General features: G+C 38.2%; 1 protein-coding gene across 10 annotated transcripts in view; it reads left to right on the top strand.

The window, feature by feature from the left end:
- LOC126419883 (trichoplein keratin filament-binding protein) overlaps nt 1-7,435 on the top strand; it is a 791,911-nt gene extending 784,476 nt beyond the window's left edge. For all 10 annotated transcript variants that reach the window (XM_050087142.1, XM_050087143.1, XM_050087140.1 and 7 more), the window contains one exon: nt 7,126-7,435. In XM_050087142.1, coding sequence (XP_049943099.1) covers nt 7,126-7,155 — 30 coding nt within the window. In that variant the 3' untranslated portion in view covers nt 7,156-7,435. The remainder of the gene's footprint in view (nt 1-7,125) is intronic.
- The last annotated feature ends 6,119 nt before the right edge of the window (nt 7,436-13,554 follow it).

The following is a 13,554-nucleotide window of genomic DNA, read 5'->3' as shown; positions in this document are numbered from 1 at the left end:
TATTGCCCTGGATTGCAACCGCAAGGCTTTCTTGGGATAAAGAAGCATTGCACTAGTGTCCAAGGACCGCAAGTCTCTAGAGGAATGGAAGGTTCCAAATGATTGGAAAAGAGCACAGGTAGTCCCAGTCTTCAAGAAGGGTCGTCGAGCAGATGCGCAAAACTATAGACCTATCTATATCTCTGACGTTGATTTGTTGTAGAAGTTTAGAACATGTTTTTTGCTCGAGTATCACGTCATTTTTGGAAACCCAGAATCTACTATGTAGGAATCAACATGGATTCCGGAAACAGCGATTGTGTGAGACCCAACTCACTTTATTTGTTCATGAGACCCAGAAAATATTAGATACAGGCTCCCAGGTTGATGCTATTTTTCTTGACTTCCGGAAGGCGTTCGATACAGTTCCGAACTGTCACCTGATAAACAAAGTAAGAGCCTACGGAATATCAGACCAGCTGCGTGGCTGGATTGAAGAGTTTTTAGCCAACAGAACACAGCATGTTGTTATCAATGGAGAGATGTCTACAGACGTTAAAGTAACCTCTGGCGTACCACAGGGGAGTGTTATGGGACCATTGCTTTTCACAATATATATAAATGACCTAGTAGATAGTGTCGGAAGTCCCATGCGGCTTTTCGCGGATGATGCTGTAGTATACAGAGAAGTTGCAGCATTAGAAAATTGTAGCAAAATGCAGGAAGATCTGCAGCGGATAGGCACTTGGTGCAGGGAGTGGCAACTGACCCTTAACATAGACAAATGTAATGTATTGCGAATACATAGAAAGAAGGATCCTTTATTGTATGATTATATGATAGCGGAACAAACACTGGTAGCAGTTACTTCTGTAAAATATCTGGGAGTATGCGTGCGGAACGATTTGATGTGGAACGATCATATAAAATTAATTGTTGGTAAGGTGGGTACCAGGTTGAGATTCATTGGGAGAGTCCTTAGAAAATGTAGTCCATCAACAAAGGAGGTGGCTTACAAAACACTCGTTCGACCTGTACTTGAGTATTGCTCATCAGTGTGGGATCCGTACCAGATCGGGTTGACGGAGGAGATAGAGAAGATCCAAAGAAGAGCGGCGCGTTTCGTCACAGGGGTATTTGGTAACCATGATAGCGTTACGGAAATGTTTAACAAACTCAAGTGGCAGACTCTGCAAGAGAGGCGCTCTGCATCGCGGTGTAGCTTGCTCACCAGGTTTCGAGAGGGTGCGTTTCTGGATGAGGTATCGAATATATTGCTTCTCCCTTCTTATACCTCCCTAGGAGATCATGAATGTAAAATTAGATAGATTAGAGCGCGCATGGAGGCTTTCAGACAGTCGTTCTTCCTGCGAACCATACGCGACTGGAACAGGAAAGGGAGGTAATGACAGTGGCACGTAAAGTGCCCTCCGCCACACACCGTTGGGTGGCTTGCGGAGTATAAACGTAGATGTAGATGTAGTTCTGATGTGCCTGAACCCTATTCACTTGAAGCAAACCCATACTGGGAAATAAGTCATTGCAGAACAGTACTAAAGATCAAGTTCATACTATAATTTATTGTAAAAATTGTAACCTAAATAAATGTTATCAGAGCAAAGTTTTAAACCTATAACAAATCCCTTAAACGTGATGCATTTAAATGTTCAGTGTCTCGGGCACAAACTGGATTTATTGCAAATATTCATAGAGGAGCGCTCGCCACATGTACCGGTCGGCCCAAACATGGACCAAAACCAATGAAAGAATATATTACAGATCAGAAGGTTACCTGTTAGGAAATAATTGTTGCAGGCAATTCTGCAAAGTGGTGGTGTGGCAATAAATGTTAGTAAACATGTAACTGTTAAAAAAAAAAATCCTGTCTTGAACACCACACTACAGAAGGTTCAGTTAAAATACAGACAATGATCTGAAATTAGCTGACGATAACATGACTGGCGTATATAGCCCACCATTGCACATGTAATGTGCTTTATGGACAGACTTAGTAGGGTAGTTGGCCACACTGGACTGGCCCTAATCACCTTGCTAAATTTAGTGACTGTAATATAGATGCAAATTCTAATAGTACAGTAAATTAGATACTCACTGATGTATTAAGGTCAAATAATCTTGTAAATATAGTAAGACCAGACACTAGAGTAAAGGACACTTCCTCCACTAGAACAGATTATGCTATTATCAGCAGAAATATTATAGATAAGGTAAAACTCAAACAGTGGAAATTCCACATAGGAATATCAACAGTGTAGGAAAAGACAGATTATCACTTATCATAAAGAACACATGTCAAGTTGCAGACAGGCACAATTAAAAGACAATCACATAAGCTAAATTATAGTAGCTTAGATTTTCATTACTGTGACCACTTCTGTCATGTGATAGAGTACATAAATTCAGCTGTGCCAAAAATAACAAAGATCCTTATGCAGAAAGGAACTGTGAATAACACAAATGTTAATACCTTTAAAAATAATCCTGATTTGTTTGATGATGAATGGAGTGACTTCTGTTCAACCCTGTTGAGACATTATGACTACTGCTGCCCTGTTAGAGAAGCCCAAAAGGTAGTTAAGCATTGTCAAAATGGTAGTAACCATATATGAACATGGAACCATTCGGCATAAGACATGATGGTAACTTTGTAAAAAGCCCAAGCACTAAGCGTAATATTTTTAATAACTATTTCACTTCACCTACTAACCAACCAATCCTTATTATAGATTCACAAGTTGATACCCCATGCCATCTCACTCAGTGTGCTGACTTTGAATTTGGGAGGTAAACGAGCAGGAAGTTGGAAAGTTATACACATGCTAAAGAAAAAAAAAATTCATCTGGATGGGAAGGCATAGCCGACACAATTACTAAGGGGTGCTTAAAATAAATCTTATAACCACCTATCTACACTCCTGGAAATTGAAATAAGAACACCGTGAATTCATTGTCCCAGGAAGGGGAAACTTTATTGACACATTCCTGGGGTCAGATACATCACATGATCACACTGACAGAACCACAGGCACATAGACACAGGCAACAGAGCATTCACAATGTCGGCACTAGTACAGTGTATATCCACCTTTCGCAGCAATGCAGGCTGCTATTCTCCCATGGAGACGATCGTAGAGATGCTGGATGTAGTCCTGTGGAACGGCTTGCCATGCCATTTCCACCTGGCGCCTCAGTTGGACCAGCGTTCGTGCTGGACGTGCAGACCGCGTGAGACGACGCTTCATCCAGTCCCAAACATGCTCAATGGAGGACAGATCCGGAGATCTTGCTGGCCAGGGTAGTTGACTTACACCTTCTAGAGCACGTTGGGTGACACGGGATACATGCGGACGTGCATTGTCCTGTTGGAACAGCAAGTTCCCTTGCCGGTCTAGGAATGGTAGAACGATGGGTTCGATGACGGTTTGGATGTACCGTGCACTATTCAGTGTCCCCTCGACAATCACCAGTGGTGTACGGCCAGTGTAGGAGATCGCTCCCCACACCATGATGCCGGGTGTTGGCCCTGTGTGCCTCGGTCGTATGCAGTCCTGATTGTGGCGCTCACCTGCACGGCGCCAAACACGCATACGACCATCATTGGCACCAAGGCAGAAGCGACTCTCATCGCTGAAGACGACACGTCTCCATTCGTCCCTCTATTCACGCCTGTCGCGACACCACTGGAGGCGGGCTGCACGATGTTGGGGCGTGAGCGGAAGACGGCCTAACAGTGTGCGGGACCGTAGCCCAGCTTCATGGAGACGGTTGCGAATGGTCCTCGCCGATACCCCAGGAGCAACAGTGTCCCTAATTTGCTGGGAAGTGGCGGTGCGGTCCCCTACGGCACTGCGTAGGATCCTACGGTCTTGGCGTGCATCCGTGCGTCGCTGCGGTCCGGTCCCAGGTCGACGGGCACATGCACCTTCCACCGACCACTGGCGACAACATCGATGTACTGTGGAGACCTCACGCCCCACGTGTTGAGCAATTCGGCGGTACGTCCACCCGGCCTCCCGCATGCCCACTATACGCCCTCGCTCAAAGTCCGTCAACTGCACATACGGTTCTCGTCCACGCTGTCGCGGCATGCTACCAGTGTTAAAGACTGCGATGGAGCTCCGTATGCCACGGCAAACTGGCTGACACTGACGGCGGCGGTGCACAAATGCTGCGCAGCTAGCGCCATTCGACGGCCAACACCGCAGTTCCTGGTGTGTCCGCTGTGCCCTGCGTGTGATCATTGCTTGTACAGCCCTCTCGCAGTGTCCGGAGCAAGTATGGTGGGTCTGACACACCGGTGTCAATGTGTTCTTTTTTCCATTTCCAGGAGTGTATGTGATAATTGCAGCATTAGGTAAAATATGTGTCAAACTCTTCTAAAAATAAATGTTTTGAAATCAGTGTACAAAAAGAGAAGTAAGGAAGTTGTATATAACTGTAGACCAATATCATTAATTCCCACCTTAGGTAAGATATTCACAGGTATTATCCTGTCCCAGCTTAGTGCCTTTTTCACAAAACGCAAACTGCTTATAGATTCCTAGAGTGTCTTTAGAAAAGGCTAAGTATGACCATAGCAGCTACACATTTCTTCCGTGAGGTGTACTGCCTGTCTGAACAGAGGATGCAGATCTCAAGTGTATCTGTTGGACCAGAGGGTGCCAACTGCAGATGTATTGTTAGACCTAACAAAAGCATTCGACACACATGGCTTACTTCTTTAAAAAACTGAACTCGTATTGTTTACAGGATCCACACAAGCATCGTATAGCCACATATGTGTTGAACTGTAAGCAATACGCTACACTGACATTTAAATTAGTTGAAGAAATTATAAACTTTCAGTCCATCAGTGAAACAGTCACACAGGGCGTACATTCGGGCTCAGTCCTTGTTCCTTTTCTCTTTCCCCTATATATTAACAACATTGCTTTACCTATTAACTCCCATGATATAAGGTATGCAGATGGCCTCTCAGTCTTATTCTTTTTTAGAGAATATAAGGGATTATAATCTTTTGGTACTAATGGTGTAAAATAATTAATCAAATACATCAACAGTCAGGGCCTCAAACTGAATGTAACCAAATTTCAATTGTTGACATTTAAAACAGGCAGTTCTCACAATGCCAATGTAAGTAATATATGAAACATCTTGGCAACAGAAAAATGCAACTGTAAATATCTGCATGTGTATGTTGATGAAAATCTGCACTGGACAAACCACATGAATTTTGAGAATGAAATTTTCACTCTGCATCAGAGTGAAATGGAACTTACTTGCACACATTTTTAATCTGCGAGCAAGTTTCATATTCATTTTCTATGTGTAAAAGTCAGTAATGGCTTATACCTCTATACCCAGCTCACCAAAATAATTCCTACTCAAACATTACATCTGCATGAAAAGAATATTGCTGTTACAAAAACGAGCAATAAGACTTGTACTTGGGATAGGCCGTAGAGAATCATATCATGAAGTTTTCATGCAGCACAAATACTTTACAATATTCTCTGTATACATATTTAAATTACTTACATTTTTATGTCAACCAGCTGCAGTTATCAAGTGCAGTGGTGTACATGAGCACAACAAAAACATATAACTACTTTCAGAAAAGCACAAACTTAAAAATGGCAGATTTGAGCCCATGCATCAGTGGTTTGATGTGGTTTAACAATCTACCAAATTATTTAAGAACATGTAAGAGGATTGATTTTTATTACTAAGTTAAAAATCTTTTGTAATAGAAAAAATGTTTATATTTATTCAGTGAATTGTAAGAAACTGCTTTTGATATTAACCAATAGCATATAAGCTATGTATTAAATAGATGTAAGACACAACTATCATATCAAGTAACATAATTTGTAAATATAATTTTTGTCATACGGGTTATGTCTGTCATTTGCAAAAGCCATTGTTGTGCTGGCTCCATGCAGAGAAAATGTAAATAAATAAACAAAGAAACAAGCCCACAGTTGCAGGATGTTGTGACTTTTTCTTCCCCTTTGTGTAGTAGTATCATTGTCGTAGGGTCATCAGATGAAATTCGTTAGTGGACACGCTCAGTTATTTTGAATGAGCCTCAATACATTTGTGGGGTTGGGTCACTAAGGTTCCTGAAATCCCCTGACTCAACACCTTGCAAACAAGGAATGCATTACCATTGGCTTTGACTATGATCGGATATATGATTCTTTCCTGTAGGGAAAACCCCTATGACATCTTACAAAACTTATACCCTGTAATAAGGAATTCCTCAAGTTTTGACTGAATGTTACATCACAATATTTCAACTCTGTAAATATTTAACATATAGCTACATATTTTTGGCTACATAAATTATAAAGAATCTTTTTTCATTATGAATAGTAGTTATGGTGCTCTATTCATCCCATCAGGTGACAATTTTCCAGGAACAAGAGCATTTCTCCATGATAGGAAAGGTTATCCACTGTTCTTCAGTGCCTTGTGTTTATTGTCCTTCCATCACAAATGTTCTTTACACATTCTTCTTTTATTCAACTGTTTTTATTACCACAACATTCAGTACATTACCCATGACACTTTCACTTACAATGTTGTTTTCTGCATCAAAGAATTTTATGATTTGATTGCTAATGTGAGGCGGAAACAGTCAAACTAGTAGATGCAGGGTGTCAGATGCAACGCTGTTCCAACTGTAACTCACTTTCAACAAAAATGTTGGTTACAATGTTGTTCAGGCAGATGATTTGTTTTAGTTAAAGAAAAAAAAAGGAGAAAAAAAATTTCTCTCTGATATTGCATCTAGAAATGTAATTTCTAAGGAATTCCTGAGCAGCAACCCCTGACATATGTCCTTTTCTGCTGAGCCATTCGCTTACACGTTTTCTTGGTAGATAATTATTTTACGTGTGCAAGTATACATGTACAAAAAATATATTATTTCTGACTTTGTGGCTCTATAGTAATGGAATGCATTTACCCAAAACAATGTTTATATTTATTTTTTAGAATTAAAACAGTGTGTGGCTGTGATGTTAATTTATACAATCCTTCTTTTGCTGGAACAATGTTGTTAACTTTCTTATTTCTAGACTGAATCATAATAATAAATAAAGTTTATTCCTCTTATTTCAGAATCACCGTAGGAAGCGCATTATTTGGTGACAAGCTTAATCAGTAGCTGCTAGAAGATTGCTGGTTGGTGCTTTATTTGTTGTTACAACATGAATGTAATTTGATGATTTTGTGCCTAAAAGTATTGTAACATATGTTGTGCATTGATATTATCTGTTTCATTGTTAAATCGTTATTGCACTTCTATTACCAGAATTCAATATAATGTGTTTCTAGTGTAACTACAGGACCACATCACGTTTTATGTTTTTATCTGAATTGCTTGTTGTATAACATGACCATGCTAAATACAGATTTTATATCACATCACTGTAATAGTTTTATCATAACTGGTATTAGTAACGCTGATATATTCTCATAGAAATAATGAAACATTATTTTTATATGAAAATTAAATAATTATGACCATGAGCACACACCCATTTCACTCAGTAAAAATTAGTGTGCAAACACTTATTTAGATTTTCCTTTCTCCAAGCTACTCCATCCAAGCCAAATAAGACTGTTATGATTTCCAAGTTAATAGTAGTATAGTATTCTGCCTTACGGCAGGTCTTGTCATGGGTTAAGCCTCTTCCACTTTTGTCTGTCCATAGCCAGTCTTTTCATTTCCCACGATTGCTACACGCAATGAATGAGGATGACCCATTTTGTAGGATTGAGTACTGTGAGTGGTTTACTAACATGGTGCGCAGCGATGAAGAGTTTGCAGAGATGCTTGTGTCATCTGATGAGGCACGGTTCAAACTCAATGGTACAGTAAATCGCCACAATTGCATCTACTGGGCTGCCAAAAATCCAAACGTCTGTGTAGACAAAGCCGTGAATTTGCCAGGAGTAAATGTGTGGTGTGGGTTGTCTTACCGGGCCTTGATTGGGCCATTCTTCTTTGACGGCACAGTTACGTGTGAATTCAGTTCATGTTTAATTTGAGTCAGGTCATGGTTCAACACTAGCTACAGCATTTTAGCAGTAGTTTTACTTTGTAGTGTGTCATGTACCAACTGTATGTGTATGAGGCCAGTTGTCCATCTCCTCCGGAGGAATTGATATGGACAAGCTATGGTGCCCAGGTTGATGCTATGTTCTTTGACTTCTGGAAGGCATTCTGTATTGTTTGTCACTGTTGCCAATTGGTACAAAATACAAGCATGTGTAATATGAGGCTGTTCACAGATGATACTGATGTATTAGGAGAAGTTGCTATGTTAAATCGTGCGGAAAGGTGTCACGAAAATATTCATCCATCTCCAGTGGCAGATACTACAATAGTGGTGTTTGTGCATAATGGGATGGTTTACTGTTAAAATTCTGAAAGCATACATTGTTAGTGTCAGCCAACATATTTCTTCCCAATACATATTTGATCATGGAAGCTTAGAGGAGTAACACTCATACATGAAGTTATCGCCACTTGTTGTAGGTGACTTTCATGGTATGGAGGCAGACGTACATGGAAAGAAAAGCATTCATTATATATGTTACTGATATATATGGCAGTAGTAATAAAAAGCTCGGGAATGATGGCCTTTGTAGTCTGGTCCCTTCAACCCCCACAAACCAACCAACCAAATAGCTCAAGGAAAACCTTTCCTATTTCTTTCTGCTGTCAACCATAGCTTATGTTAAAACCACAAATGGGAATAAAAAATCCATTCTGGAAGCCAAAGCAGCACACAATTTCAGTGGTATTGAAAAATGCGCTAGTAAGTCCAAAGCCACATGGAAATGAATAAATGGTGTTGCTAATGATAAAAGAAATGACAAAATTAATCTCTCTCTTCTCAAAAACTACGTCAGTTGAGGTAGGAATTACTATTATGGTACCAAACCTGATATTAGCTCATAAGAGTTCCTTTCACACAATTTTTATACATCACCAAATAAATGCAAGTACATTTGTGTTCTCTGTGGTTTTACCTGGTTGCATCCTAAAAACAGAAAGGCAATTGAAATCATCAGACAGTGTAGATATATATGACATATCTTGCAACTTCCTGAAGAAAATAATAGATTGTACTGTGTATCCTTTAGCATATTGTATAAACAAGTGTACATCTGAGGGTATTGTTCCAAAGAGCTTCGACAGTCTAGGGTAGTTAAAGTATACAATGTATGTGTTCTGCCGCAGCTTGGCGAGTTGATGTTTTATCTATACAGTTAAATAAAAGTATACAAATAGGGTGATAAGGACTGTCCTAGGCAGGAAGGTCAAGGCACTATAGCAGACAAGGCAGCAAGACAGTCTCGCAAAGTCAGTTGAAGCAAATCAGCAAATTTATTTGCTAAGCAGAATTGTCGGGTTCTGTATTTATATCCGTTATTCAGTAGGCGAGTTTTCCAGACAGCCAGAAATAGGGAAGTTAGCTAGGGTATTGGCAAGCCAGGGCCCCGTTCATGTCAGATCAGCCCGCGTTTGCAGAGGCCAAGGCGCAGAACAGGGCAAAGAATAATCCATGAGTAGAACCAAACAGCCATAGAACTTCAGCTGATGCTAGTATGACAAAGAAAACAGACTTGCAAAAACCAAAACTCAAACACAGGTTAGTTGAAAACTAGACAACTAATGAACAAACACCAACACAACAGCCAACTAAAAATATACAGCAAGATCTAACAGTTATAGATATTGACCAAAATGGAGAGCAACACCCAAATATTACAGACACCATTCAAGAGGACATTCAACACACATATAACGTAGTTATTCAAGTTTATGAACAGGGCTACACTACTCAAATGAAACTGAAGAAAAAAAGCCATTTAACAGACTTTGAGTCTGACAACGAAGAGACAATTACAAAAAATTATACTGATTGTGAGCATGCAGTTCGTGTTTCAAATCTAGAAAAAGGTGAAACAACAAAGACATTGTACACTAAATTAAAACAAGTAAATCTGTAAAACAAGTAAATCTGGCACAAGAAATAAAGGACATAAAATTTAGTCAAAATGGTAGTGTAATTCTCACCAGTAAAAACCCAAATATTGAGAAACTAATTGTCAAAAAACTAAACGGAAATTGCTTATCACAAAAGAAAGTTGAAGCAATGGGACACTATTACAATTCTAGACAACAACAGCAAAGAAATTTTGGGAATTTTGTTCCAAGTTTCAGTGTAGTCGTAACAAAGGTTGACTTCGATGTTACAATTAATGACGTTGAAGAAGTTCTCAAGAAACTAGACCTCAATTTTGTCAGGGTAGTTAGAATGAAATCCAAAGAAACAGGAAAGGAAATTGCAAAATTGCGCGTGATTACGCATGATTACGCGTGATCAACGCACAGTAGATTATCTTCTAAAAACTCATTTGAAGATGTTTTGCAAGGTACATACAGTAGAAACTTCAAAGCTTCCTCCTCCACAACAAGTACAGTATGTAAAATCTTGTATCTTCGAACATTCTACTAACAACTGCACAAAGCCACCAAAATATGGTAAATGTGCAGGTCAACATTTTACAAGTAGCTACGCAGCTAAAAACGTAAAACCAAAATGTCAGACATGTGGAGAAGACCACAAGATGTTAGATGTCCCAAGAGACCAAAAGAGGCCGCATCGATTGACACAAATGCCAAAGTACACTGCATCAATACACTATTTACAAAGGAAGCTGACATTGATGAAAAATATGTTCAAGTAGATGATCTTCTTTGAGCAGCTACTACAGCTCTGATCATTTTACTACCTGATAGGAAGAATAAAATAGAAACAGCCATTGGAGATGTAGCGAAGGAATTTTTCAACAGGAAAATTGCTATTACACAGAGCTTAAACTCCCATGTGTATCCACGTAAACAATCTTCAGGACCAATTACATACAATACAAGAACCACTACAGTTGGCACCAAAGCAATGGCTAGCTTTAAAAAAGAATAGTCCACAGAGAAATATACAAGTAGAAGGTGTTCCTTCTCCAAAAGCTGACAGTACTTAAAACAAATATCATAAAGAATAGAAACCAGCTCTAATTTTGAAGATAGCATACAAAAATGGATCCTCAAGAAAATAATGTAATTGCAGGAGAAACCATTATTGCCTTTGTCAATTCAAATGGCATATGATTGAAAATTAATTTAATAGAACATCTAATAGAATCAGAAAACGTCAGTGTGACTGGTATTGCAGAGACAAGGCATCTGAGTATCTAATAAAGATCAAGGATTTTATATGCCATAGATATGATACTAATACCAGTGGAAGGAATGTTAGTGGAGGAGTAGCAATATTACATAGCAAAAACTTTCCAGCAGTTAGGATAGATTTTCCAGAAAATTTACAAAATGTACAAGCTGTGATATTAAAGACACAAACAAAAACTAAGAAATTCATCTTTTAACAACAATATAGATCCCTCCAAAGGACAGATTACCTATAGAATTTTTTGAATATTTATATGACAAGTCTGAGCTCTTTCATTATTATGAGTGATCTACACGCAAGGTCTAACATTTTAGAGATTCTGGAACGAATACAAATGGCAGAATACTAGAGACTATCCTTACAAATTTTAATATTCGACGAGTCGACAACGAAGAGCCTACTTTTATAAACCACAGCGGTACATCAATACCCAATCATATTTTATACAGTATCAATATACGTCGACATTTTAGTGCTCACTGGATAGGCAAAAGTATTGCTAGTAATCATCTACCACTATTAGTAAGAACTACAATGTATCATTCTATCAAAAGCCAACAAAGTACAAAAGTAATATACAATTTAAAATAGATTTTCCAGAAAATTTAAAATACGTGGATCAAGAAAAATATCAAACATTGCTTGATGAAAATATACCAGAAGTGACTGATATAACAACAATTGAAGAATTACACCAATATAACGATGCCATTGTAGCAGCTATAAAACAAGCGGAATATGAAAGTGCCCCAGTAAAAAGAATAAAAGGGAATCTAGAAAGGGTACCTGAAAATATTTTGGCAACCACAAAACAAAAACGTAGGATATATCGACAGTTAAAAAGATTTCAATCTGAGGAATTGAGAATAGAATGGAACAGGTTGAATATGCTTGCGACAATTAGCAGATTTTCGCTCACAAAGATGGGCAAAAACGTGTGTATTATTAGATCACAAACAATCGAACAAGTTATGGAAGACTTTTAAACATATTTATAGGAGATAAAATGAACAGTGATCCTCCACTACAATATAGTGGGAATATAAAAACAGATAGTCAAGAAAAAGCACAAATTTTAGAGAAGTTTTAATAGAAACTCATAAAATACCTAAGGATCCACTTTTTAATAATACATACAAACAAAAAGTTAAAAGAAATGTCAATGATTTTAACATCCCCAGAGGTTTTAAATGAAGAACAATTAGCACTGATTCAAGAAATTACAGAAGAGGAAATAGATAAAGCAATAAATAATGGCAAAAACACAGAGAAAATAATTAGAACTTTACACTGCCTGTACAACAATGTTTTAAAATTAAAGCAAATACCGAAACAATGGAAAACAGCGAAAGTAATTATGATACCAAAACCTGGAAAACCATTAAATAATCCAACATCCTATTGCCTTATAACACTATTATCAACTATTGGAAAATCTTTTGAGTCCATATTAAACAGACAATTACATAAATTTGCAGAAGAACAAAGGCTTTTACCTAAAATAAAAGCAGGTTTTAGACAACATCATTCAACTATAGATCCGATTATTAGAATATGTACTAGTATTACCAAGGTTTTAAATATCACAGATTGTGCATCAGCCTTATATTTGGATATAGAAAGAGCTTTTGGTAGGGTATGGCGACCAGGATTATATTACAAGCTTATAAACTTTGGTATTCCAATTCAATTTATCTTACTCCTTATTTCTATTATTGACAATAGACCTACATATGTATCAGTCAATAACAAACTCTCTAGTCCATTCATTCCAGAAGCCTGGGTGCCACAGGGTGCTATTCTTTCACCTTTGCTATACAGCTTATATACAGCTGATATTCCACAGCCTACCCATTGGAATGAAGGCTTGGTACTTTATGCAGATGATACAGTTTATTGGTGTCATGAGAGAAATCCGAAGAATTGAATAATACAAACACACAATACCCCACAAAATTAGAAAAATGGCTCAGCACCTGGCATATTAAACCTAATGCGCAGAACAGTCAATTGGTGAAATTTAGACACAGAAATTTTACTACTAATAAATCACAAACACCAGATAAAGTAAAGTTAAAACTCTGGAGAGAAGAAATCTTACCAAAACCAAAACCAAATTATTTAGGTCTTATAATGGACACAACACTGTCATGGAAGTCTCACCTATATAATATCCTAGTAAAGGCAAGGAGAAAAATCGGACTTCTAAAGCTGATTTGAGGACATATAAGAGGAGCACCCAATAGTACATTAATTTATACTTATAAAACTTTTATAAGATCAG

This window comes from Schistocerca serialis, chromosome 9 (genome assembly GCF_023864345.2).
Source record: "Schistocerca serialis cubense isolate TAMUIC-IGC-003099 chromosome 9, iqSchSeri2.2, whole genome shotgun sequence".
Classification (NCBI taxonomy): domain Eukaryota; kingdom Metazoa; phylum Arthropoda; class Insecta; order Orthoptera; family Acrididae; genus Schistocerca; species Schistocerca serialis.
The sequence above is the reverse complement of the archived record's forward strand: the minus strand, read 5'-3'. Positions and strand labels throughout refer to the sequence as shown.